Source organism: Malania oleifera, chromosome 4, assembly GCF_029873635.1.
Source record: "Malania oleifera isolate guangnan ecotype guangnan chromosome 4, ASM2987363v1, whole genome shotgun sequence".
Classification (NCBI taxonomy): domain Eukaryota; kingdom Viridiplantae; phylum Streptophyta; class Magnoliopsida; order Santalales; family Ximeniaceae; genus Malania; species Malania oleifera.
The window spans coordinates 40,657,086-40,684,079 of NC_080420.1; the positions used below are offsets into that span (position 1 = coordinate 40,657,086).

At 37.1% G+C, this 26,994-nt stretch overlaps 1 protein-coding gene across 1 annotated transcript; it reads left to right on the forward strand.

The window, feature by feature from the left end:
• Window positions 1-3,044: 3,044 nt before the first annotated feature.
• On the forward strand, window positions 3,045-15,902 carry LOC131152831 (alpha-galactosidase-like). The gene is made up of 13 exons (XM_058104714.1): window positions 3,045-3,424; window positions 3,605-3,663; window positions 11,460-11,516; window positions 11,731-11,869; window positions 12,004-12,079; window positions 12,225-12,283; window positions 12,668-12,733; window positions 12,900-12,983; window positions 13,129-13,193; window positions 13,310-13,392; window positions 13,481-13,621; window positions 14,185-14,325; window positions 15,621-15,902. Exons 1-13 carry the CDS (start codon window positions 3,258-3,260, stop codon window positions 15,711-15,713), a joined length of 1,230 nt encoding a protein of 409 aa, XP_057960697.1. The 5' UTR covers window positions 3,045-3,257; the 3' UTR covers window positions 15,714-15,902.
• The last annotated feature ends 11,092 nt before the right edge of the window (window positions 15,903-26,994 follow it).

Sequence of the window (26,994 nt, forward strand, 5' to 3'; positions counted from 1 at the left end):
ATTTCGGGTCCGTCTAGTAGGCAGGCAGACGCCCCATCTGACTCTGTTACCACCCTAATCAATGCCATACCTATTAGACGACCTTCTCGATGCGGAGGATGTGGATGCACCCGCTATGCCACCTTGGTCTCATCTAGAGCCTTCATATGTGTTAGCTCCCCATCCGCTTTGCATGGGTGTAGATGATGTAGTACCTAGTGGCACAAATGCTGGACATACAACACATCGACAAAATATGACACCAGATGTAGATAAGCAACCAAGAGAGGGCAAATGCAGACGACAGCCACCTTGAAACCGGAGACGACCTCCATGCGGCACGAAGTAGTAGGATCGATTATTTTTATTTCATTTGTACAACATCTATGTTTTTTTTTCATTTGTATAACATCATTGCATTATTTATGTATAATTAGGAATATTTATTCATTTTCCACAACATGTATATATGAATGAAAGTTGTGTATGATAGGTGTGAATGAAAGTTGTAAATGAATGTTGTGACCATTCCCACATTCCCGATTAAAATTATTTTATTTTAATAGTTGCATGGATTTGAACATGTGCTCTTATGTATTGTTTCCCACAGACTTATACATGAAACTTTTGAATGAAATTTGTGAATATACTGGTATCGATTGTTGAGGATAAATGTTTTCTTAAAACAAGTGCATGGATGGATATAATCATTTTTAAATGGAGACTCTCCCAAAATTTTTACATTAATTTGATACTTTGAATATGTATGAAAATTGTGAATGAAATTTGTGAACATATTGGTATCGATTGTCTAGGAAAAATGTTTTCTTTGAATAGGTACATGGATGAGATATGGTCATTTTTTAAAAGGAGACTGTCGAAATTTTTACAGTAATTTGATACGTTGAATGTGTATATGAAAGTTGTGAATGAAATTTGTGAACATACTGACATCGATTATCTAGGAAAAATGTTTTCTTTGAACAGGTGCATGGATGAGATATGGTTATTTTTTAAAAGGAAACTCTATCGAAATTTTTACAGTAATGATTCTTTATATAATTGGACGCCCACACCACGCTAAATGATATTATTCTTATTATAGAATATTGGTTCAACAACAAATAAAAATTATAATTTAAATTTTGTAACAACCAATGATAAATTTATAATTTAATTTTTGTACATTAATGATAAATTAATTATATTTTAAGAATTAGTTAACCAGAACCTGAGTTTGTAAGTTGCAAGGTGGATATGTATATCAAATTTTGAGCTGCTCTAATACTAACTTGATATTATTCATATTATAGAATATTGGTTCAACAACAAATAAACAACTTAAAGTGCATGGCTGAATATGGGCAATGGGAGCCACTAGTCAACAATATAACAGTCATACATTATAAATATACACTAATAACAAGATTATTTTTAATTAAAACTCTTCAATAACCATTATTTCAATAGCTACAATGGCCCGAATCTACTTACACATATGATAGAGGATGAACAAGATCCTGCAGGTCATCTGCAGAAAAACCAACCTCATCTAACAACACATGGTAATGTGTGGGCCTTGTGGTCCCCTGCAAATTAAAGCAATCAGTAAAATAATTACAATTGAAATATATGGTTGAAAGGCATAAATAAATCTAATTATCCCATCTCATTAACATGTGAAAAAGTAACTAGGATTTTGGATCGTTAAATTGCTGGTTTAAGAATTTTTTTATATCTCCCAACCCACAAGACCTCAGAAGGCGGAAGAAGAAAGAAATAGTGGTGTTTTAGCTAGACACTAATTCACATTTGAAAACATGGTATCTACAGCTACAACATTCCTTTGGACTATAGCAGTGTCCTCCCGAGTACATCTCATGTGGAGACGACCTAGTTGATCTCATAGATAAAACATGGAAGGGCTTAAGATGCATTGATTTTAGTATTAATTAGAACCAATCCAACTAGTAGGTGAATATTAGAGGGGAAGATAAATGAAAACTAACGAGATAGACAACCAAAAATGCACTGACACTTTAGCCATTAATTAATTATATCTTTAGAAGAAAAAAGAAGAAGAAGAAGGAGAAGAAGAAGGGAAACGATAGTTAGGAAAGAAGAAATTGAGGCTGCAAGGATGGTACGACCACACGTCTTTCTAAATTCTTGGCACTCAGGTTGAGACAGTGAGGCTTGAGTCTTTTCCTATAATAAGTATAAAATGACTACTACGTGACTCATTTCTATTGAATGTTGGTCATTGTACTTGAATAAGGATCAACCAAAGCAAAATATATTAAAGCAAAAGAATTCATCAATCTGTTACCTCCTACTGTTACAAACTCACATTCTAGAAATTTCATTAAGACAATATTTGACAAATAAATAATGCTTGCATGAAATTCATAGTGGCGATGCTAAATAAGTATCACGAATTCCGCATGCTTAAATTGTATGATCTATTATAATAAAAAATAAATAAATAAGTGACTTGAAATTGCTTATGTAGAAGTGTTGAATTTAATAAGTGTTGATAATAATTGTTGGATTGGAGAAGTCTTGAAAATTATAAATGACATTTGATTGTATTTAAATAAGTGTTATTATTAGTTTTAAATATAATTTAAATTAGAATTATTAAGATTTTTGGTTAACAATTTCAATAATAATTATTTTTAATTAATATTCAAATATTTTCTACTAAATAAAATAATATAAGATTTCCCTTTTTTAATTAAAAATAATTTTGTTATTAGTGTATATTTATAATGTATAACTGTTATATTAATTTATGATAAAAGTAATATTTCTAATTAAATTAAAAAATTTAATTTATTTTATGTGAAAATTTAAATTAATAAATGATTTTTCGTTCCAATAATTTAATTTATTATTATTATAATAAATAAATAAAAAAGGAGAGTACAAAAAATTGAAACACCCCATATTACAATTTGTAGTAAAAAAGATTTTTGAAAATGGAATACTTAAAATTATTAATAAAAAAAAACTCGCTGTTTATCCATAATGATTACATAAGCAGCCTTGAATTCATATGAGATGTCTAAATGTCACCCACGGTCCACCCCCACCGACACCCATTTACATTTTGGCCTTACCGTGTCGCACTCCCCCTTTGTCCCCTTCTTTCCCTCTCTTTTTCTTCTTCTACATCCATGACTAGGACGACTCCAACCGTCTCCTCCTCTTCCGATTGAAGAATCTGGAAGGCATTTACCCATTTCCTCTGTGTTTCTGATTCATTAGTTGCAGTGATGATGCGTTACTTCTCTGTCTTCGAACTATTTCTTCTTGTTTCTATTCTGTACATTCTGTGCATCAACCATGGTGCTATGGCTACCAACATCAGCAGCAATGCCCATCACAATGGCACCCATCAGTTCCTTCTGGCCAATGGCCTCGCCCGAGCTCCTCCCATGGGGTAATCTTATCATTTAGCGCACACCCACTATATATTTTCCCTTTCAGCATCATCCATTGAAACAGCGATAGAAATCTCTCTCTCTCTCTCTCTCTCTCTCAATGTGCACTCTGTGTTTGATTATTTGTTTTTGTGAATGCGTGTGTTTGATGAAACTAAATTGAATTTGTTGGTGTGCAGTTGGAACAGCTGGAATCATTTTCAATGTAAAATAGACGAGTGGACTGTGAAGAGCACTGGTAATTCTTCGATACAACTACTCAAAGCCACTGTCGAGGTCTTTATTGGTTTTTCCGAACCATTTGTTCTTTTTACCACATTATCTAATATATAATTTGGGGGACTAATTGTTTATTTAGAAGCATTCTTTGGAGCTTAAGAAATTGATCTGGGTTTCAAACTTGATGGTAGTCATGTACTGCAATTAAGTACACAAGACATAGATATGTGAAGCGGTATAAATGGAATTAAGAATTAAGTTTTTATCCAGAGTCAGGGATTTTTTTTGGAAGTTGGGAAGTTGACTTTGGCTTCAAATCTTGATTTTGGTGGAGCTTTATAACCACGGACCAGGAAAAGAAAATGATAAATATGCCCCTGAACTTATTGTCAAAGTAGTCTTAGGGTCTGCTGAAGATTGTGACCCAATGTTTGGCATGTTAGGACCGGAGGAGCCTATAGGTGGGTTTGATACACATGGGTGAATACCAACTTGACCCAAAAGTTTAAGCCTATTGGGTCTTGAGCCCAACCATGTATATAAACACCCATCATTTACTCAAATTTTTCAATGTAAGACAAGCTCACAAGTGGAATTCTCGACAATCTCTCCCTCGCTTGTGAGTTCCGATCGCTCCCCCTTGAACGGAAACCATCTCCCTTATGGGAGTAAGCCCAATTCTCCAAGAGTTACTCAAGTGGGCCTTACCACTGGTGCCTTATGTGTCTCGGATTGCATTCCACGTGCCTCCGAACAAATCCTATCTCCCACGTCTTGACTCTATTCAGATTCATCTCAGGCTTAGATGATCCTTATTGGCTTTGGTCACACACTTGGCCCTTCAATTGTTAGCACGTCAGGAGAATTAGTTTCACGTTTTGACTTTTTACGATGTCGCTAACCCAGAGTTACAAACCGTCGGCTTTGATACCACTTGTTAGGGCCGTAGGAGCCAATGGGTGGGCTTGATACACAAGGGTGAATACCAATTTAACCCAAAAGTTTAAGTGTTAGGTGGTCTAGGGTCTTCTTAATCCCAAAAGTTAGCTCATGGGGTGAGACTTTCCCTTACACTTAATAACTGACCACCAGTCCCTTCCACAACTGATGTAGGATAACCCAACAATCTCCCTTTCACACATCAGGGTCTCTCTCGGCAAGGCAATCATCGGGGTCTCCCCCGGCACGGCACACTAGGGAGAATGTTGGTGAACCAGACTTTGATATCACTTGTTAGGACCGGAGGAGTCTATGGGTTCGCTTGATGCACATGGGTGAATACCAATTTGACCCAAAATCTTAAGCTTATTGGGTCTAGTTGGTGTTCACCCATGTGTATCAAGCCCACCCATGTGCTCCTCCGGTCCTAACAAGTGGTATCAAAGCTGATGGTTCGTAACTCTGGGTCAGCGACATCGTAAAAGTTGAAACGTGAAACTAATTCTCCTGACGTGCTAACTGTTGAAGGACCAAGTGTGTGACCGAGGCCAATAAGGATCATCTAGGCCTGGGATGGATCCGAATAGGATCAAGACGTGGGAGGTAGGATTGGTTCGGAGGCATGTGGAATGTAATCTGAGGCACGTAAGACGCCAGTGGTAAGGCCCACTTGAGCAACTCTTGGGGAATTGGGCTTACTCCCATAAGGGAGATGATTTCCGTTCAAGGGGGAGCGGTTGGAACTCACAAGTGAGGGGGAGATTGTTGAGAATTTCACTTGTGAGCTTGTCCCACATTGGAAAAATAGAGTGGATAATGGGTACTTATATACATGGTTGGGCCCAAGACCCAAGAGGCTTAAGCTTTTGGATCAAGTTGGTGTTCACTCATGTGTATCAAACCCACCCATGGGCTCCACCGGTCCTAACATGGCACGTAGGAAAGGAATAGATTAAAAGTGGAACGGAATGAAAAATTATATTGCCAAATTGTAAAATTATAAAGACTAGTTCCATTCCATTCTATTCTATTACATGAGGGTCAACACCAAGCTGTAGGATGACCAACTAACCATCTATATTCCTTTTTATTTTTTAGTTGTTGATTATTCTTTTTTATTATTAATTGTGCATTTTTCCCTTATTAAGATGCCTTCTGTTTTGTTGGTGTATAAATCAGTTAGTTTGTTAGGCTTTTTCTTTTTTAATAAGTCAGCTGCTTGTATTTGCACAATAACTCAGTGAATTTAAAGAAAGCATTTCCACAATTCCATGCCTCACGCTCTCTGAGCTCTCTCCTCTCTATCCTATGTTTTCTTACATGGTATCAGAGCCTGAGAGCGCCATTCATGGAAGATCCCTTGGAAAGCTCAGCCAATTCTTCTTCACAACATTCTGCGAACCACTCTGTCCATTCGAACACCTCCCTTGCCACCTATTCGACTAAATACCTGAACCTCAATGACCCCAGTAACCCGTTTCGTTTGGACAACGTAGACAACCCTGCTGTGATTTTGGTCACCGATTTGCTTACCTCTGATAACTATGCTACCTGGTTGCGTGCTATGCGGCATTCCCTTCGTGCCAAGAATAAATTGGGTTTTATCACCAGCACCATCTCTCGACCCACCAAACCAGAGGACCCTTTTCTTGAGCTCTGGGAACCGTTCCAACAGCATGGTAGTTTCGTGCTTCAAAATTCTATCAGCCCATCCATCACGTCCAACGTGGTGTTTGTTGATGATGCTTGCGACATCTGGCTGGATCTTCAGGATCGATTTTCTCATCAAACGGCCTTGCATTTACCAGCTCAAGCAAACCTTAGCTCACCTCTTCCAAGAGAATGATTCTGTTAGTATCTATTATGGTAAGCTCAAAACCCTTTGGGATGAACTGTCAATCTACGATCCCCTTCCCATATGCACTTGTGACTCTCTAAAATCCTTCACTGACTGTCACCAACGCGACTGTGTCTTTCAATTTCTCATGGGATTGAATGACACCTATTCCCCTGTTCAGGATCAGATCATGCTCTTGGACCCATTACCTCCCATCACAAAAGTCTTCTTACTCATCCAATAGCAGGAACGCCAACACCAACTTCTCCCAACTTCAAGCCCTTCCCCTGATTCCATGGCTTTTGCCATCAAAAGACCTTTCCAATTTACCCCCTAAACCATCACCCCAATCCAAACCAAACCAGAAGAAGGAGCGTACTTACTGCACACATTGCAAAATTACATGACATTCTTTTGAGAATTGTTTCAAAGCTGGTAATGCAGAGCCTCCTGCATGTTCTCTTTGTCATTTATCTGGACACACAATGGAGAAATGTTACAAGTTGAATGGGTACTCACCAGGTCACAAATTCTACATTAAAATCCCAAACCCTGCTGTGTTTGCCATTCAGACTACTCCAAGTCCTGCCTCTGATCTTGAGGATCTCAGTGATGATCGAGTTGGTTTGACAAAAACCCAGTATCAACAATTGATGCCCCTACTTCAGCCAAGGGAGTCTTCCACTGCTGCTCAGCCTTCAGCTAATCAGATTCAGTCCAACATTCATCCAGCTTCAGCTTCTCAGCTTCCTGGTATCTTTGCTTATCCCCATTGACACACAACTCATTGCACACCCGAGACACTCCTTGGATTATAGACACTGGTGCAACAGATCACATGGTCTGCTGCACCTCCACCTTCACAAAGATCAATGCCCAGGTTTCTTATTCTGTCAAACTACCAAATGGGATTGAAGTCCCTGTCACTCACACAGGTAGTGTCCAACTCACACCCTCAATATATCTCACAGAAGTTTTACGTGTCCCTTCCTTTCAATTTAATCTCATTTTAGCCAAGAAATTAGCTGCTACACTCACATGTTGCCTGGTTTTCTTCTCTGATTTTTATGTTATCCAGGACCTTTTATCTTGGACAACAATTGGGAAGGGTGAAGTGAGGAATGGTCTCTACTACCTGCTCAGAACTGCATTCTCTCCTTCGACTCTAGCTACCACTCTCTCACATTTTTCCCATGCCAAATCCTCAATGTCTGCATCAGTTCTGAGTCCTTCTAGTGTCACTGACCTATGGCATTGTCGCCTAGGTCATCTTTCATTTCCTGTTTTGAATTTAATTTCAGATCCCATTGTAAAGAAAAATATTACCTCTAATGAAAAGCCTTGTTGCATTTGTCCATTGGCTAAGTTACATTGGCTTCCATTCTGTCACAGCATCTACAAAACCTCAAAACCTTTTCAAATAGTGCAGTGTGATCCATGGGGACCTTGTTCAACTCCTGCTTATGATGGTTCTAGATTTTTTCTCACCTTAGTGGATGATTTCACTAGAAGCACATGGCTATACCTTCTCAAAAATAAATCAAAAACAAGAAAAACCAATAAAGCTTTCTCTAGTCTTGTTGAGACCTAATTTGAACTACAAATCAAAATATTGAGAACTGACAATGGCCGTGAATTTCTCATGATAGACTTTAACTCCAAAGGTATTGTGCATCACACCACTTGTGTTGCCACTCCTCAACAAAATGGAATTGTTGAGAGGAAGCACGAACACATACTTAATGTGGCTCGTGCTTTAAAACTCCAAGCTAGTCTCTTACTTGAATATTGGAATGATTGTGTGTTGACAGCAACCTACTTGATAAATAGAACACCTAGTCCACTTCTCAAGAATAAAATTCCATTTGAACTTTTATTCCACACTCCACCCACCTATTCTCACCTAAAAATTTTCGGTTCCCTCTGTTTTGCTTCTACCCTTTCCCATGGTAGGAAAAAAGTTGATCCCCGAGGTCGCATGTGCATTTTTCTTGGTTACCCCTGTGGTACCAAAGGGTATAAACTACTTGACATTGAGTCCAAAACCATTTTTATTTCTCGGGATGTAATATTCCATGAGTCGATTTTTCCTTTTCAATCCTTGCCCATCCCTACTTCCACCACACCCTCTAATCTCAGCTCTGTTTTCTCTCAACCTTTACCCAATAATATTGATTTTCGCACCTCCACTCCCCCCTCTAATCACACTGACCTCCCAGAAACCATGGCACCATCTGTGCACACTACATCATCTCATCCATCTCCTCTCAACTCTGGCACATCTCCTCTCAATTCTCATACATCTCCACCCCTCCCTAGCCCTTCAAATACTCCACCACTTCGCAGTTCAACTAGACCAAGGAGAGCTCCCCAGTACTTGCAGGAATTACACCGTGACCAGGCCTCATTTTCAGCTTCAGATCAATCGTTGTCCAAGGTTTCTGCACCTCCTACTGGTAATCCCTGTTCACTTTCAAACTTTATCTCTTACCAGAATTTTTAACCTACCTTTAGTGCTTTTTCCACCTCTATTTCCACTGTGTTTGAACCTCAAACCTCCAGGCAAGCTGCGGAACACCCTGGATGGTGTCAGGCCATGAATAATGAGCTGGAAGATTTAGAACATAACCGTACTTGGATTATTGCTGATTTACCTCCTGGAAAAGATGCCATTGACTGCAAGTATGTCTACAAAACCAAGTTTAATTCTGATGGGTCAGTTGAGAGATTGAAAGCAAGACTTGTTGCCAAAGGTTTTACACAAAAAGAGTGCATAGATTATACGGAGACTTTTTCCCCCGTAGCTAAATTTGTGACTGTGGGTTTTGCTCTCGGTGGCAGCCATTCAAGGATGGTTTCCTCATCAATTTGATGTTAACAATGCTTTTCTCCATAGAGACTTAGAGGAGGAGATTTACATGCACAAACCCCCGGGATACAACAAAGGAGGACCTCACTAAGTATGCAAGTTGCTTAAGAGCCTTTATGGCCTTAAGAAAGCCTCAAGAAAATGGTATTCAAAATTCTCCTCCTCTCTTATTGCTTTTGGTTTTCAGCAATCTCGAGCCAACTATAGCCTCTTTTACCAAGCTTTATGGTGCTGCTTTTATTGCCTTATTAATCTATGTAGACGATATTATTGTGGCTGGAAATTGCCTCACAACCATCACAGCTCTCAAGTCTTTCCTTAATAGCCGATTTAAGATCAAGGATCTTGGTTCCTTACGCTATTTTCTTGGCTTGGAAGTTGCCCGATCTTCTAAAGGAATTCACTTATGCCAACGTAAATATGCATTGGATATTTTGGCGGACTCAGGAACCCTTGGCAGCAAACCCACCAAGCTGCCTATTGACCAGAATTTTAAATTGAGCAAGGATTCTGGTGACCCCATTTCAGATCCAAGCTCTTATAGGAGGCTCATTGGTTGCTTATTGTATCTAATCATCACTCGGCCTGATTTGCGCTATGTTGTCCAGCTCCTTAGTCAATTTATGGACAACTCGAGGACTCAACATTTAGCCGTTGCACACAAAGTCCCTAGATACATGAAAGCTGCCCCGGGACAAGGTATTTTGCTGCCCTGTACCTCTTAACTTCAGCTCAAAGGTTATTGCAACTTGGATTGGGCTTCATGGCCCAACACTTATTGATCTATTACAGGATATTGTATCCTTCTTGGTGATTCACTTGTTTCTTGGAAAACAAAAGAGCAAACTGTGGTATCTTGTTCATCGGCTGAAGCCGAGTACCGTTCCATTGTCTCAACTTGTTCCGAACTCACTTGGTTGCGCTACTTGCTTTCTGATCTCAGAATTCAACACCCACAAGCTGCAGTCCTTTATTGTGACAACCAAGCTGCTCTTCACATAGCTGCCAATCTGGTTTTCCATGAACGGACTAAGCATATTGAGTTGGATTGCCACCTAATAGGAGATAAAATTCAAGAGGGAGCTGTCACCACAGCTCATATTGCATCCCAATACCAGCTAGCCGACATTTTTACAAAGGCATTGCCTTCTTACCTTCTCCAACGGCATTTATCCAAGATGGAAATTGTGAATCTCTGTTCTCCATTTTTTGGGGGGCCTATTACATAAAGAGGGTCAACACAGGATGACCAACTAACCAGCTATATTCCTTTTTATTTTTTATTTGTTGATTATTCTTTTTTATTATTTTTTGTACATTTTTCCCTTATTAATATGCCTTCTGTTTTGCTGGTGTGTAAATCAGTTAGTTTGTTAGGCTTTTTGTATATAAGTCAGTTGCTTGTCTTTGCACAGTAACTCAGTGAATTTAGAGAAAGCATTTCCAGAATTCCATGCCTCACGCTTTCTGAGCTCTCTCGTCTCTATCCTCTGTTTTCTTACATATTCTCATGTGCAAGACAAATCATGAGTGTAATTCCATTATCCCTTTCAATGTAATACTTTTGAGGAAATTTATTATCATTCTAAGCTATCCATGGGACTTTTTTCAAGAGAATACTAAAAGATTAATTGATCTGGTTGGTATATGGTAACATAATGGATCATTCTACTTCCAAATCAGTCAAGATCTCCAGGGATCTAACTCAGATGCTAAATTCCTTCTCATACATAATTCAGGACCACATGGACTGAGTGATCTGAGCCTAACATGTAAGCCTGGAATGGATGGTTGGATCATAATTAGTAAGCCTGGAACGGATATTTTGTTGGTTCATTCGAAAATGACTAGGTGTTTCTGTTTACAATTTTGAGTTGGGCCTGTAAATGTCAAATATCTACTTCACCTGTTTTATTTTTGTTCTGTTTTAAACATGATTGTGAAGTTGTTCTAAGAGCTCATTTTTAACTTTTACATGCATAAGTTCTTCATCTTCTTCAGAACTGCCCTCAAAAAATGAACTGATTAAGTCTAAGGTTGGCTTAGAAAATTCTGCCACTTTTTAAATCAGATTTCAACTTCTGAATAAATGGGATTTAGGTCCAAAACGTTGGCAGTGAGACATTTGTTTGGACTAACTACTGTTACTTTGTTTATTTTTTGGCAACAGCGGATGCTCTTGTTTCGACTGGTTTGGCAGCTCTTGGATACAAGTATGTAAATATCGGTAAGTGTAACTTGTCCTTTCCTCAATTTCTTATGAGTATTGGGAGCCAATAGTTTTTTTTTGCAATCTAAAAAAGATTGATCTGTATTTTTGTATTATGTGCTGATGCTTTTATTGTAAAAGAGTAAAAGTACACCATCAAGAGACATTTTCTAGCAGTGATATCTGTCAATCACATTGTCACACATTTTCTGAAGTGCTTGTGATAAAGCAGATGACTGCTGGGCAGAAGGGAGCAGAGATAGGTGGGGTAATCTAGTGGCAAAGTCTTCTACATTTCCTTCTGGAATCAAGGCCCTAGCAGATTATGTTCATGCAAGAGGCTTAAAACTTGGTATATATTCTGATGCTGGGTAAGCTTCTTTTATCTGGTTCGATAATTGATAGATAAAGGGCAGTCATAGTGAGATTTTTCACACAAGAGTGAGTAATCCATTTAAATATAAAACTCATTTAAAAAATGTCTATTTTCTCTCTTGCTCCTCAGTTATACAACCTGTAGCAAGTCAATGCCTGGCTCTCTTGGGCATGAAGATCAAGATGCAAGAATTTTTGCAGAATGGGTTGGTTTCCAATTCCCTTTAGCTTGGTGCTAGTCAAAGCCATATTTTATGGGGAATTTTGCTCTAGTTTTGAATAAATGAAATCAAGCAACAACAAAACTTGATTTTAGCCTTTAACTTTTTTTGTCATGGAATTTGAGTTTAGGGGATTGATTACTTGAAGTATGATAATTGTTACCATGATGGAACAAAGCCTCAAAGCAGGTACACATTTTGTCACTGACCTCTTTTGTTTAAATTCTCCACAGTGTACTCAAATGGTATTTCATACTTCAAAATTTGAGGGCTTTTTTTCTGTTGTGGACTAGTTTTCATTGTCTTTTTTCAGATTTCCAAATAATTACAAAAATGCTGTCGAATTTTCCAGTTTTTCAAGATTTATATAGGAATTCTAGAAAATAATGAAAAGATTTTCCTGACCTATACAAATTTGGAAAATTGGAAAAGAAGGTGGCATTTTGTAATTAATTAAAAAATGGAATGGATAATAAAATTGTTTTCCACAAGTGAACAGGGCCTAAATTCTTCTAATTATGTCCTCAGATACGTGAAATGCTAGTAATGAAAACTTTTTCCTTTTGAGAGCAGGTATGCAAGGATGAGTTATGCATTGCGAAAGGTCAAGCGGACGATCCTTTATTCTATCTGTGAATGGTAACTCTAATAACTACACTTTGTGACTCTGTTGTTTTTTCAATCCAGCTTGGGCTTAGGAGTTAATTAATATAACCTAATTTGATGATGGGAGTAACAGGCTTTTACTACATTTTGCTGTTCACTTTATATTAGTTAAGAAATTTCAACTGCAATTTGCACACAGGGGAAAAGAGAATCCAGCAAAATGGGCTGGTGGGCTTGGCAATTCTTGGAGAACTACAGGGGACATAAAAGATAACTGGGAGAGGTTGCTCACTTTCTTCCTTTTTCTTTCCCTCTCATGCTCCTGGATGATCTTGGTTTTGTGATAGACTGATTCTTGATCTTTGTGTATTCTTTTTGCTTATTGTTTTTTCTCTGTTTTTTTTTTTCCTTAAATCTTTTTATTTCAGTTTCACATCAATTGCAGATGCAAATGACAAGTGGGGAAGATATTCTGGGCCTGGCAGGTGGAATGGTAACTTTTAGTTTTAATTTTTTGGACACATATATGTATATTTGCATAGACTATGCAACTCCAGGGAAATTTTGTTGTGTAATATTCAGTTCTCTAACTTGTGCTTATCTTTATAGATCCTGATATGCTGGAAGTGGGCAATGGAGGGATGAGTTTCGAAGAGTATCGATCTCATTTTAGCATTTGGGCTCTTATGAAAGTCAGTCTACTGGAGAGTGCACATTCTAGTATTTTTTTTTCCTATTTAACTTGCATCCTGTGATGATCCAAAAATCTAATTTTTACAGGCTCCTTTACTCATTGGATGTGATATCCGATCTTCAAGCAAAGAGATTCTCACGATCCTTGGAAACAAGGAAGTGATTGATGTTAATCAGGATCCACTGGGAGTTCAAGGGAGGAAAATACGATCAAAATCTGGCCTAGAAGTATATTTGGACAATTTTCTTTCGCCCTTCCTGTTGCCACATTGTCCCTTAATTTCTGCATTTTTTTTTCGCATATTGAAACATCAAACCATTGCACACAAGTTGCCCAAATTTTCATTTTAATAGCGAAAGATGTCTTTATTATCTTCCAAAAGAGTATATGCCGATGCACAAGGGAGTTACTCACCCATCAGACATCTATGTGTAATAACCTCTCACACACATACACAAAACCTGTGGATCAACATTGGAAACATAAAGAAAAAGCACAGTTGTGAAATAAAGTAAACTGGAGAACATAGCCTAGATGGAAAAGCTTATCTGGTAATAAGCATTTATGTTCTCAACTATCTTGAATGCTGATAGAGTTAAACACCCCCCTTAACTAGTTTTCTTCCTAGCAATTCCATTTCTTTGTTAATTGCTAGGATTTCTTTTGTATTGGATTCATGAATGCCCTTCTTGTCAAAATATTCTTCTGTTGGTATTGATATTGTGACGTTTACTCAAATCAGTCTTATCGAACTCTATTGGTCATGTTTCTCTAATCATCATTAATGCAGGTTTGGGCAGGACGCTTATCAAAGAGAAGAATAGCAGTAGTGTTATGGAATAGAAGCCTGTCCAGGGCTCCCATTACAGTGGGATGGAAGGAAGTTGGGCTCTCCCCAATGAGTTCTGTTGCTGTTAGAGACTTGTGGGCGGTATGATGAAACTCTTTACCTCATCCTTGGTAGAATTGGTTAGCAAAAGATGTGAGTTGTCTGTTTGGACAGAATATTTGCCGCCACTTCTGGAATAATTTGCTAAACCAAAGGGCTCCTCCAGTTCATTCACCTAGAATGCATTTAAGCCTGTTAGCACCGGGGGAGTTCTTATGGGCACTTGATATACATGGGTGGGCACCAACTTGGCCCAAACACTTAAGCCCACTTTGGGGTCAAGTTGGTGCTCACCCATTCGTATCAAGCCCACCCATGTACTCTCTTGATGCACAACACAGCCTGTACAACACATTTTTTGAACTCTAAAAGAAAAAAAAGAAAAAAATATTTCACCGATACTCTGCATCTTGAGTTCTAGGAACTCTAAAAATGCTGTTGTCACCTACAATATGTGAATGTGTCACTGGGAAAAATACTAGTAAGGAATTATTCAATGTAGGGTTTGGAATCTACTAATCAGAAGATGTTATATATTTGGACCTATTAAAGTCCTAGGGAAACCCACATCACCAGGACCCAAACCGCATGGGTTCAAGTGCTAACTTGACATCTTGAGTTCCAAATCCTATGTGGAAATCTGTTCCTTTTCTCGTGTGACTACTGAGATGGACGACACGTAGAAAAAAGGGTTAAGAGTGGAGGGACGACATAGGATTTACGACACATCAATTCTTCTGTTGTGCAACATTGGCATTTTTCATGCGAATGAGACCTAGTACCCACGTTTTGTGAAAAATGTTTGAGATGCACGGGTTACCTTGCCCTTCCATTAAAACTATGTCACATGTTCTTGGGAAGTGTCAAATTGCTTACGCATCATAGTTTTAGTGGAAGGGGCGTAGTATCCGTTGCATGCAAGTCTTTTCCGTTTTTTGTAGATGGACCTGCATTCTCTTGCAAGTGGATTCCATTTGTATGAAAAATGCTAAAACCATATAATGCATAAGATGATTGGTGTGCTGTAATTCTTACGTTATGTTCCCGTTTCATTCAAAATTTTTTCTAGAGGGCGATGCATTTAGAGCTGGCTGTGAAAATGCATCATCCATTGATGAAGTGCGCATATGACATTTTTTCTGTTAGTTTAATTTTTTCAAAATCAGAGTCCACTAGCCTATCATTGTTATCAATATGAACAAACCACAGTTTCTCATAATATTCTGTAAATACCATACATGATATATGGTACCAAACAAGTCTAATGTAAATTGTTCTGTTATAGCCATCAAAATTCCACTGGTTGGAAAATCCTAATTGTTATTTCTCATTGGCAGCATTCATTTGTTTCAATGGGGATGCGTTTTCGATTGACTGCTCATGTTGCTCCTCATGCTTGTAAAATGTATATCCTCACCCCAAGACGATGAAAGATCAGCCTAAGCCTAAATCCTCGGCGATGCGGTGGATTTTTGGAATTATCGTGTTAAACTATTAATGTAAGACTATTTTGTTTCCTGTATTTTTTATTTTTTTTGGTGTTTTAGTTTATTTCTAATGAATAAATATGAACGCACATGTCAATCTCTTGGGTATAAAATATTGCCTATATAACACTCTTTCTTTGGTGTCTATTTATTTTCAATAGCTTAAAATATTCCCATACACGTTCTAAATTTCAATAAAAAAAGTCTTATTAAAATTTGATCATATTTTTCCTGCAATTTTTAATAATTCAGAGCGGGATAAAGAGTAGAAACACGGGAAAATGAATTTACCAAACTATAAAAATAGGGAAAAATAAAATAAAATGTAGAAAATTAATAAATTATATAAAAATAAATAAAAACAAATAGCACTTAGCACATATACAACATGTGTGATGGTCGCCATTAAATAAAATAATAAATTGCGCCTAAAACTATTTCTTTTCTCATGCTCAAGTAGAGCTTAATTTTATCAATAATTTTTCGGAATTAGGGATTGAGTATTACTTTCTAGTTTGATTGTTAATTATTGGGAGATTAGAAATCAACATTCGGTCGCTCTTTACACAACCAAGCTCGATCGAGTCGAAGATTAATTCATAATTAGGAGGCGTATCAATCTCAAGGAGTTGGCTTGTGCAATTTAAGACAAATCGATTTATAGTTTTGTTTAGATTCCAATTTTTTATTTTTATTTTTACATTTTAAAAATTGCTCAAGTTCAAAAGCACATAACATGATTTTGCAGAGTAAATAACATTTTAAAAAGTAACTTCAATCTAAATTCACTTAAATCTAAATTCAAAATGTGAAATTTATACTCGTAAATGTATCTAAATCTAAATTTATGAAATATTCAAGGACTTAAGTTTAGCTAAACTAATAGCAGTATATTCGCAACCTAGGGTCTGTCTATATAGTTTTAAATGTGCAGATAAATATAACGTTTGAAAATTAAATCATGTGCGGCATTCACAATATAACATACACGTGCGATAAATAAATTACGAAAAAAATAAAATGCACACATGATATGTTATTGGGGTTCAGCTAACTATGCCTACGTCCCCGCCTCTAACTCGTAAGCTCAAGGATTCCACTAAAGACTCACTTAATGTGTGGAGCGGCACCAAATACAATCAGGTCAATTCAAGAGGCTGACCTCAACTAACACGCCTTACCAGGATGGCGCACCTAACTTTCCTAATCGGATCTAAGCCAATCCGAGACTATTCAACATGACTAGTCTCTCTCTTCAGGCCCGTGCTTGGAATACAATAAATTTGAAATACAATTTTTGCGTATACGGAAATATGCTTCTCACACTAAGCAGATATGTACTACAATATGCGTAAGTAATAATCAATCCACACCAAACATGTAAGAATTGTAAGTTCGATGGTGTATATGTGCAATCTACACTCAATATAATGATTATACTTAGTCAAGCACAAAAGTGCTCAAGCAAGCTAATCTTTGAAAACAAAGCATATGCAATCTCAATATCATATTAGTATTTCAAAGATGTTAGCAATATTATTCAAACGAACTCAAAAATATTTTCTCAAATTGTATCAAGTACAAGAGTTGTTTGAAAACAAGCTTTGAAAAATATTTTCCACACAAAAATAATTACTTAAAGAATCTTGCAATGACAATGCAAAGATCCTCAAGTTTAAGAGTTTTCCCAACACAAGATTTATCAAGTTAAATATATGGGAAGAACCCTAGCCAAACTCTCAATAAAAATCAAATAATACAAGTATAATTGAGAGTGTAGGGCTATTAGGATAAAGCACTAATAATCTAAATACTCTCTCTAGGCTTGGATGTTCAGAGAAAACGAAGTAGAGCAGTATTTTGGATAGTATTTGGAAAAATAGGCTTTTAAAATTTGAGAGGATATTTCGTTAATGATCTTGCTAATCTCTGCCTACTTTTTGCAAATGAGCCCTTATATATAGAAGTTGGGCAAATTATGACCGTTTAAGACATGTAGGGTATTATTATAATTATTTTAAAACGTTTTAACCAAATTAACCCTATTTTATTATTTTAACTGCGGTAAAAGTATTAGGGCAACCCGAGACACCGGTCGACCGAAGGCAGGTTCAGTTGACCGAGTTGTGCAAGTTCGGTCGACCGGGTAAGAATTGAACTAGAAGTTCGGTTGACCGGACATGGTGTCCCAGAGGTGATTTTTCTTTTCTGCGTGGTTCGGTCGACCGAAGCATTGAATTCTCACACGTGGTAACTCAGTCAACTAGGACGTTGGCTTATGTTTTGGGCTCGATCGACCATAAGGTCAACCTTTATGTAAGATCAAATGATTGGTGGATTTAGAAAGTATTTGTCAAAGATCATATCCCATTGAAAAATGATTTAAAAAAAAATGCATAATTTTTCAAAAAATTGAAAATGAATTAAATTTGCATGATGTGTGTTTTAATGCATATCATCTGTGTGCCATGCATACTTTTTATGTGCCTTAGTCACTAATGGTTTTGCAAGTTTATATCTTTTTATGTGCTAAGGATTTTGGGAATCATAAGAATTTTGAAAAATTGAGAGAGAAAAAAACACCACTCTGAGCATGAACTATTATAGAGGAATAACTTGTAAAGGTATATCTTTCTCCTTTAACTTTATTGAAAATTCTATGTCATGATTTGTATGACTTGTGTTGTGTTAAATTTTTATGAATCATGATATATTGGATATTGCTAGCATATCGTCTTATGAGAAATACTTAAAAAAAATTTCATATACTCAAAAGATTTTAGAAGCTGTTATACATAAGGTTAGAATACTTTAAATGCCTAAATAGTGTATAATGCTTAAAATTCAAAACCTTAATATACACTATTATTATACCGAGAACCCTAAGAAAATCTAACCAATATGTGAGTTTTAATGATCTTATCCAATCTAAACTTAATATATATACATATAATTATGATTGGTTAATATATGATAATATTGGCTAGTGCATGCTTATATCATTAGTAGTTCTTAAATTAAACCTCATAAGCATGTTTAAATAAATCTCATTCAAATGGACATTGATCTTTTAATAATGCTATATATGCTTTAGTATGAATGTCTCAGATATAGCATATCTTTGTCCATCACACAGTATTGAGTTTTAGGAAATTGATCTTATGCTATGTAATGTATAATCCTAAACTCATAATTAAGCTTAAACAATAAATCATTTTCAAATGATGAATTAAAATCAAGGAATTCATAAGCTCATTCTCATATTTGAAAATATTTGTTATGCCAAATACAATTAATTGAACATATAATTCTTTGGCTACATAATTGAGGGGGAGCAGCAGATTTTAGAAAATTCATCCAATATATATTGTGCTTATACTTTTTGGATGATTTGTTGTTGAGCTGAATGCAAATATCCATGTGTGCTAAATGAATGTATTTTATGATGGATGGATATTTTTTAAAATTTAATCTACTTTGAACTGAATGCCACTATCCATCATTTTCCTAATGATTATATCTTCATATGGATAGTTTATATTTTATTTGATATATTGATTAAACTACCTGATTGCATGCTTAGTCTAGAATGCCTCCTGCATGACGGATGCAGTTGATGAGAATTGCATGCTGGTAGTGGATATAGGTTCTTACATGTTTAAACTGGATTATTATGAATTGTCTACGTGAATCTATCAGGTTTCTAGTACATAAAAATTGGGAAAATGTTAAATTTACTGATGAAATGCTGTAGAAATTTCGATAGAATTTTTCCCATAAATGAAACCATGTATTAGGATAGATAATTCAATGCATGTTAAAATATTTTTGAAAGGATGAGTGAATCATAAAAGAATTTTATTTTTCATCCTTAGTCATAGGTGCGTGCTGAACTGCCTATTGGTGCATGTTGAATGTTTCAAATGTTATATGCTAAATTGAAGAACATGCACAGTCTTAGTGTTTATTTCCTAGGATGCTAGAAAACTAAATAGGTTAGTACATGTAAAATCCTAAATGTGGTATGACCAAAGAATATGCACGAGATTAGAAGTTTCCTGAGATTGGCTGGGTACTACCGTAGGTTTGTTGAGGGCTTCTTTAAACTGTCAGGCCCATTGACCAGGAAGGGAGTGAAGTTTGAGTAGTCTAATGAATGTGAACAGAGCTTCTAAGAATTGAAGCAGCAACTCATCACTGCGCTTGTGTTGATGATTCCTTCAGGAGAAGAGGGGTTCGTAATTTACAGTGATGTGTCCCATAAAGGGCTCGGATGTGTGTTGATGCAGCGAGGGAGAGTGATAGCCTATGCCTTATGACAGTTGAAAGAATATGAGAAGAACTACCCTACCCATGATCTAGAATTGGTGGCAGTTGCTTACGCGTTGAAGATTTGGAGGCACTATCTATATGGGGGTAGGTGTGAGATATTTACTGACCATGAGAGCTTAAAATATTTCTTCACACATAAAGAATCAAATATGAGGCAGAGGAGATGGCTGGAGCTGATAAAATATTATGACTGCACTATCAGCTACCACCCAGGAAAGGCTAACGTAGTCGCTAATGCTTTGAGCCAGAAATCAGTGGATTCATCTATTTCTACAGTGGAGATTTAGCATCCGATCTAGATGGATCTAGAGAGGCTCGGTGTGGAGCAGGTAGAGGGTGATCACCACACATTTATTGCTGACTTGGTTTTGCAGCCAACTCTACATGAGAGAATTAAAGTAGCTCAGAGAAATGATGCAGAACTAGTAAAACTTATGGGGAAGGTATAAGTTGGTCAGGAAACAGAGTTCAGCATCTCAGATGATGGAGGCTTGAGGTTTCGTACCAGGTTATGCGTTCCTTTATGTGTTCCTGCCGACCTTGAGATCAAGAAGGTTATTCTGGAGGAAGCACATCGGTCTCTGTATACTATACATCCATGTAGCACTAAAATGTACAGGGATATTCGAGAGTCCTTCTGGTGGAGCAACATGAAGAGGGAGATAGCCAAGTATGTGGATCAGTGTTTGACGTGCTAGCAAGTGAAAGCTGAGCACCTGAGACCGGCAGGAACATTGCAGCCACTTCACATTCCTGAGTGGAAGTGGGAGCATATAGCGATGGATTTCATCACAGGATTACCGCCAACGTTACATGGACAGGACTTTATTTGGGTAGTGGTGGATCGATTGACAAAGACTGCCCACTTTTTTTCGGTTAGAGTTAGCTACTCCATGGACAGATTGATTGAGTTATATATCCAGGAGATAGTTAGGCTTCGTAACGTCCCAGTGTCCATAGTTTCATATAGAGACCCATGGTTCACTTCTCGTTTTTGGAATAGTCTGCAAGGGGCAATGGGTTCTCAATTGTCGTTTAGTACAACTTTTCATCCTCAGACAGATGGGTAGACGGAGAGGATAATACAAATTCTAGAGGATATGCTGCAAGCATATCTGCTAGACTTTGGACATCGTTGGATACAGTATTTGCCACTGGTCGAGTTTGTGTATAACAACAACTATTAGACCAGCATTGGGATGGCACCGTATGAGGCATTATATGGCAGGGGGTGCCAATCCCCGTTATACTGGGATGAGATTGGGAAGAGACAGATATTGGGGTTAAAGCTGATACAGTAGACTCAGGATAAAATAAGACTCATTAGAGACAGGATCATAACAGCATAGAGGTGGCAGAAGAGTTACGTAGATACTTGTAGGCGAGAACTGGAGTTTGACGCAGGAGATCACGTATTTTTGAAGGTGGCACCGATGAAGGGAGTTATGAGGTTTGGGAGGAAGGGTAAGTTGAGCCCTAAGTATATTGGACCATTTGAGATTCTTGAAATAGTGTGTCTAGTGGCCTATCGATTAGCATTACCACCGCTCCTGTCTTGGATCCATGACGTATTCCACATTTTTATGTTGAGGAAATATGTCCTAGACCCCTCCCATATGATCAGATATGAAGCACTGGAGTTGGGTGATACTTTTGGTTACGAGGAAGTGCCAATGCAGATTCCTGACTAGAAGGAACAGGAGCTACGCACGAAAAAGATTCCACTGGTGAAAGTTTTATGGCGCAACCATGCCATTGAGGAGGCTTCCTAGGAACTGGAGGATCAAAAACGTTAGAGATATCCACACTTATTCAGTGGAGTTTAGAGTTGAGCCAGTCAGAAAAAAAGGAATAGTATTGTGAATTTTTAGTTGTATAGTGTAATGTAGGATAGATAGAGTTTTAGTTTTGGAACGTGAATGGCTTTAGGAGAATTTTTAATAATTTTAATCTCCCAGAACCCTCTTTGTAACCACAGTGTTCCTCTGCCATAAGTGAGGGTAATTAATAAAATTGGAAGTGTTTTCTCTAAGGATGGGAAGCAGATGAATAGCAAATTTCGAGGATGAAATTTTTATAAGGAGGGGAGAATATAATAACCCCAAAAAGGGCTATACAAGATTAGTGGGGTGATTTCCAAAAAAATAAAAAAATAAAAAAATTAATTAATTAATTAAATTTATAAAAAAGGGAAAAAATAATAATTAAAAGTTATTTTTATTTTTTTAAAAATATATTATTATTAATATTAATTAAACATATTATTATTATTATTATTATTATTATTATTATTATTATTATTATTATTATTATTATTATTATTATTATTATTATTATTATTATTATTATTATTATTCACCTGAAACTTTAAAGAAACTTCAAGCAAATTTAGCAAGTTCAGAGAGCACCCCCTTTTTCTTTTTGTTCTTTTGCACAGAATTCTCTCTCTCCCTCTCTCCTCAGTTCTGTGACGAATTCTCGCCTGATCGAAAATCAGAAGATACCATTGGACTCTATTTTTCGTTGCTGTCATTTCTACCGGAACGGATTGGTGGTAAGAGCGGCATAAGACTATCTCCTGGGGTAAGCTAATTTATGCTTTTATCTCAATTTCTTACAAATTATAAGCCCAATCAACGATCGAACACTACCACGAGAATCTAGGGTTAATTCTCTACAAGTCTAGCAGAGTGAATTTCTTGTGGGGTCGTCGTAGGCATAATTCCAAATTTGGGATAAGGAGGTTATTAGGGGGCTTATTATTAATTAGTTTTGATTTAGAAATTCTAGAATATTGAGTATCTGAGGTTGAAGTAGGATTTTCAAAATTTAGGGCTTGAGTGAGCGCCGCAGGTGTAATTTTGAGACCCGCGGGCATAATTCAAAAAATTAAGTGAGGGTGTTAAATAATAGTTTAAATATTAATTTGGGGCATATGGAGCATAGGGAAGGTTAATTGGGTATTATTTTGGAGAAATGAGTTAATTAATTTGGAAAAAAAAAATGCAAATTGCAGGATTTGAATTTCGGGCGCTAAGGGCGTAGGATTTGGGTCCTAGTGAGACTCTCAGTAAGTCAGGTAAGGGGAATAAATTATAACAGTATTTTTAGAACTACTATTTGAATTAATATGTGAAAATGAGCATATGGTATTTTTTCTGAAAATTATTATGATATAAATATTAGATAAATTGTGTGGTATGTAAGTAATATTAAATTGTGATATTTTGGTGTGTGAAATTAATATATTATGAATATTAGATGAAAACTGTGTGGCATATGACGTGTATTAAAAAATGTGAAATATAACGTTGAGTAATTTCTAAGAAAATATTGGAATGAGAATTATTGATGTGATTAGTGGAAAATAATGAAATATGGTATTTATATGTGAGTAGAAATGTTTTGCAAGAAAAATGAGATTTTACTAATTACTGAAATGGATATTTTGAGAAATGTTGAAATACGTGAAACACGATATATACTATTATGAGACGATGGAATGTGCACTGAAAATGATGAGAACATTTATATTGAGATGAATTGAGATATACTAATATGAGATAAATGATGTATGTTGATAAGGAAATATTGAAACGTGAAAATGAGAACTTGAATTTTGAATCGTATATATTGAAATATGATTGATGAAAAGCCAATATCGCATAATGATTGCAGGTATGTGGTAGTGAACCTTGATGGATGGTTATGGAAATCCTAATGATAGGTTATGATATTGGGCACGGTACCATTGCTAGTGGTGTAGTGCAACGACACCGACTCTTGGAGCGTGTGGCGTGACAATCGACTAAGCTATTTTGAAGAGTTGTTATGCCCCTTGAGTCCAGATCAGAGCTATAGGCTAGCCAGTCGTACTACAGATACGATACGTGATACGATATTTTGATCTAATTGGGTCGGCCAACCACGGTTAGATCCAGCATTCGGGCCGCACAACCTTGACCATGGGGGGAAGCATGGCGTGGAAAGAAAGATCCTCAGGGTAGTCATGAGTTATAGACGCGATGTTGGTACTAGGTACCAAGGATACTCATAAGCTGGATAGTGAAATGGAAATGGAAAGTGAAAGAATGATAAAATTTGCTAAAATTAGAGATGGAAGAAATAATGGTAATTGAGAAATAGAGAATGATAAATTGGGAAATGGATTTGTGTGAGTTAATAACATAAATAATTGAGGCGAAGTGAAACTCTCTGCCTGAGGGTTTACTAAGTAAGGTGAGTGCCCTGATAGGTATAAGATGTGGCCATACCTTGCTGCATAACATGTTAGGGTAGAGGGAAGCTACCTGTATGGGTGGATACTTCCCTATTCTTAAGAACTTTATGGGTAAATATGTGTTGGAAATGATTGAATTTTAGAAATAGTTTTAAAGCTTATAAAAGCTTGTATTGTATATCTATATGATTATGAGAATATATTTATCAGTGTATTTTTCTCAGATGAAATGTTGATTTGAAAAGTAAGTGTGTTATAACTGAACTTATATAGCCACACACTGTAAATAATTTATTCCTTCTTACTGAAATGTATCTCACCCAAATTATCTAAATTTTTCAAGGAACAAGGATAGGCCAAGTGATAGAACTCTGGGACCTTAGGGAGTTGAGACCCTAACACATAATGTGAGTTCTTGGACTAGGGAGATGTAATTCCCCTAGAGGTGAGTTATTTGGGTATAGGATGGTAATGTATTTATATATGTATGTTGACGCTCTGGGTATTGTATTTTGGTTGTTAGATATGTACTATCTTCCGCTGTTAGGTTGTATAAATAAATTGACTTTTTGCCCGATACCCAATGCGGGTCGGGTCATATGAGTGGTAATAGGGTTGTTGAAGTGGCCGATTTATGAATGTTATTGAGGACAAGTGAATATTTATTTATTATTGAAAAAAATTATGAAAATCGGGGCGTCACAGATACACATGCAAACATGCATTCACATACACATGCTTCGCACACCCATGTATGCATGCATGCAGTCGCATATACACACACATTCACATTCATGCACATGCATGTATGCACTCACACTTGAACACACATGCACGCGCACACGCATGTAATGCACATAATCACATACTCATACACCTGCGTGCATGCAACCCACTTCATGCGTTCTGATGTCACCCATGGCATCATCATCCGTCCATGGGCGCTCGCCCATGCGTATTCATGCACACACACATTCATCTACACATACATGCCCCTATATACACATGCATGCATGCATACCCATACACATGCATTCATACACCCATGCATGCAGTCACACATACACACATTCACATTCATGTACATGCATGCACGCACTCACACTCGAATGCACACATTCACGTGCTCATGCATGCATGTCATCTCACACATACACACGCACGCATGCATTCATACACCATGCATGCACGCTTATTCCCATCCATGCACACATACACTTAGGCATTCCGACACCACCCACGACATCATCATTTGGGTCATTACTCATTCATGTGCGCACACACATTCATGCACGTGTTCATTCATGCATTCACGCATATTTGTGCACATGCTCATTCATGCATGTAGGCACATGCACATTCTTATTCTTGCACGTACTCATTCATACACATGCATGTCATGCACCCACACACATTCGTGCACGCGCTTACTCATGCATGCCCACGCTTTCATGCACATATATTCATACACATGCACGTCATGCATGCACACACATTTGTACATGTGCTTACTCATGCATGCATGCACATTCGTGCACATGCTCATTCATGCATGCATGCGCGTTCATGCACATGCTCATCCATGCATACACATGGTTATGCATTCGTGATCACATATGCATTATGCATTATTCATGCACACTAGCATACACTCGAACACATAGCCTGCGTGTCAGGTAATGCGTGTTGACTCATGGTCTCGATCAAGATGTTAAACTGGTTTTCTCCCGTGCCGATCAACGTTTCACTGGTTCATCATTCCCGGAACCGGTTCACATAAGTTTTCTCCATTTTCCTTGTATATTATTATTTAGATATCCATAAAATTCACAAAAAATCACAAAATTCTTGAAAAATCCAAAAAGTATTTTCATACTTTGATTTTCATGGTCTTATTTTGTAGTATTTTGAAATTCGGGAAAAATCACAAAAAAATGTTTTTACACAGGAAAAATCACAAAAATATTTTTTAGGCACAGAAAATCGTTTTCATCTCGAACAAACTTCAAAAACCTCTCAGAATAGTATTTTCCTACTTAGAAAAAAACCTACGGATTTCAACACTCTCGGGAGTGTATTTTGTACCTTACTTTCTTGATATTTCTTCCTAATGACTGCAACCAAGGGCATGGACTCTTTGGAGTATTGGATTGCCCTAGTTTTGAGGGAATACCTTTATAGTATTTTCATTCTTTTAATTTTTGAAAGGGAGTAATTTTGACAGGCTTATTAGATTTATTTCGGGGATAATTTTTTATTAGTCTGGTACCATTCGTAAGAATGGGCACGTAGGGGGTGTTAATACCTTCCCCTCGTGTATCCGTACTCTGGAGCCCGACTCTGGTGACGCAGACCTATTCTACCCCGAACGGGATAACAATCAAGTGTTCTAACCGCACTTCAAAAGGTTAGTGGCGACTCCATACACCATGTTTTCCACGAAAAATCACATTTTCAAAATCACACATCCATTTTTCCTAGTTCGCAGCCGCACCCATTTTTGTCAGAGAGTGGTTCTCTAGGCAGGGTTCGGGACGTCGCGACAGCTTGGCGACTTCGCTGGAGATACTTGAGAGTCGAGCCGATGATTAATTAAGGGTTATCCCAAAATCCAAATCTAATGAGCCTTCTTGTTGCTCCTTCCCTATTTTT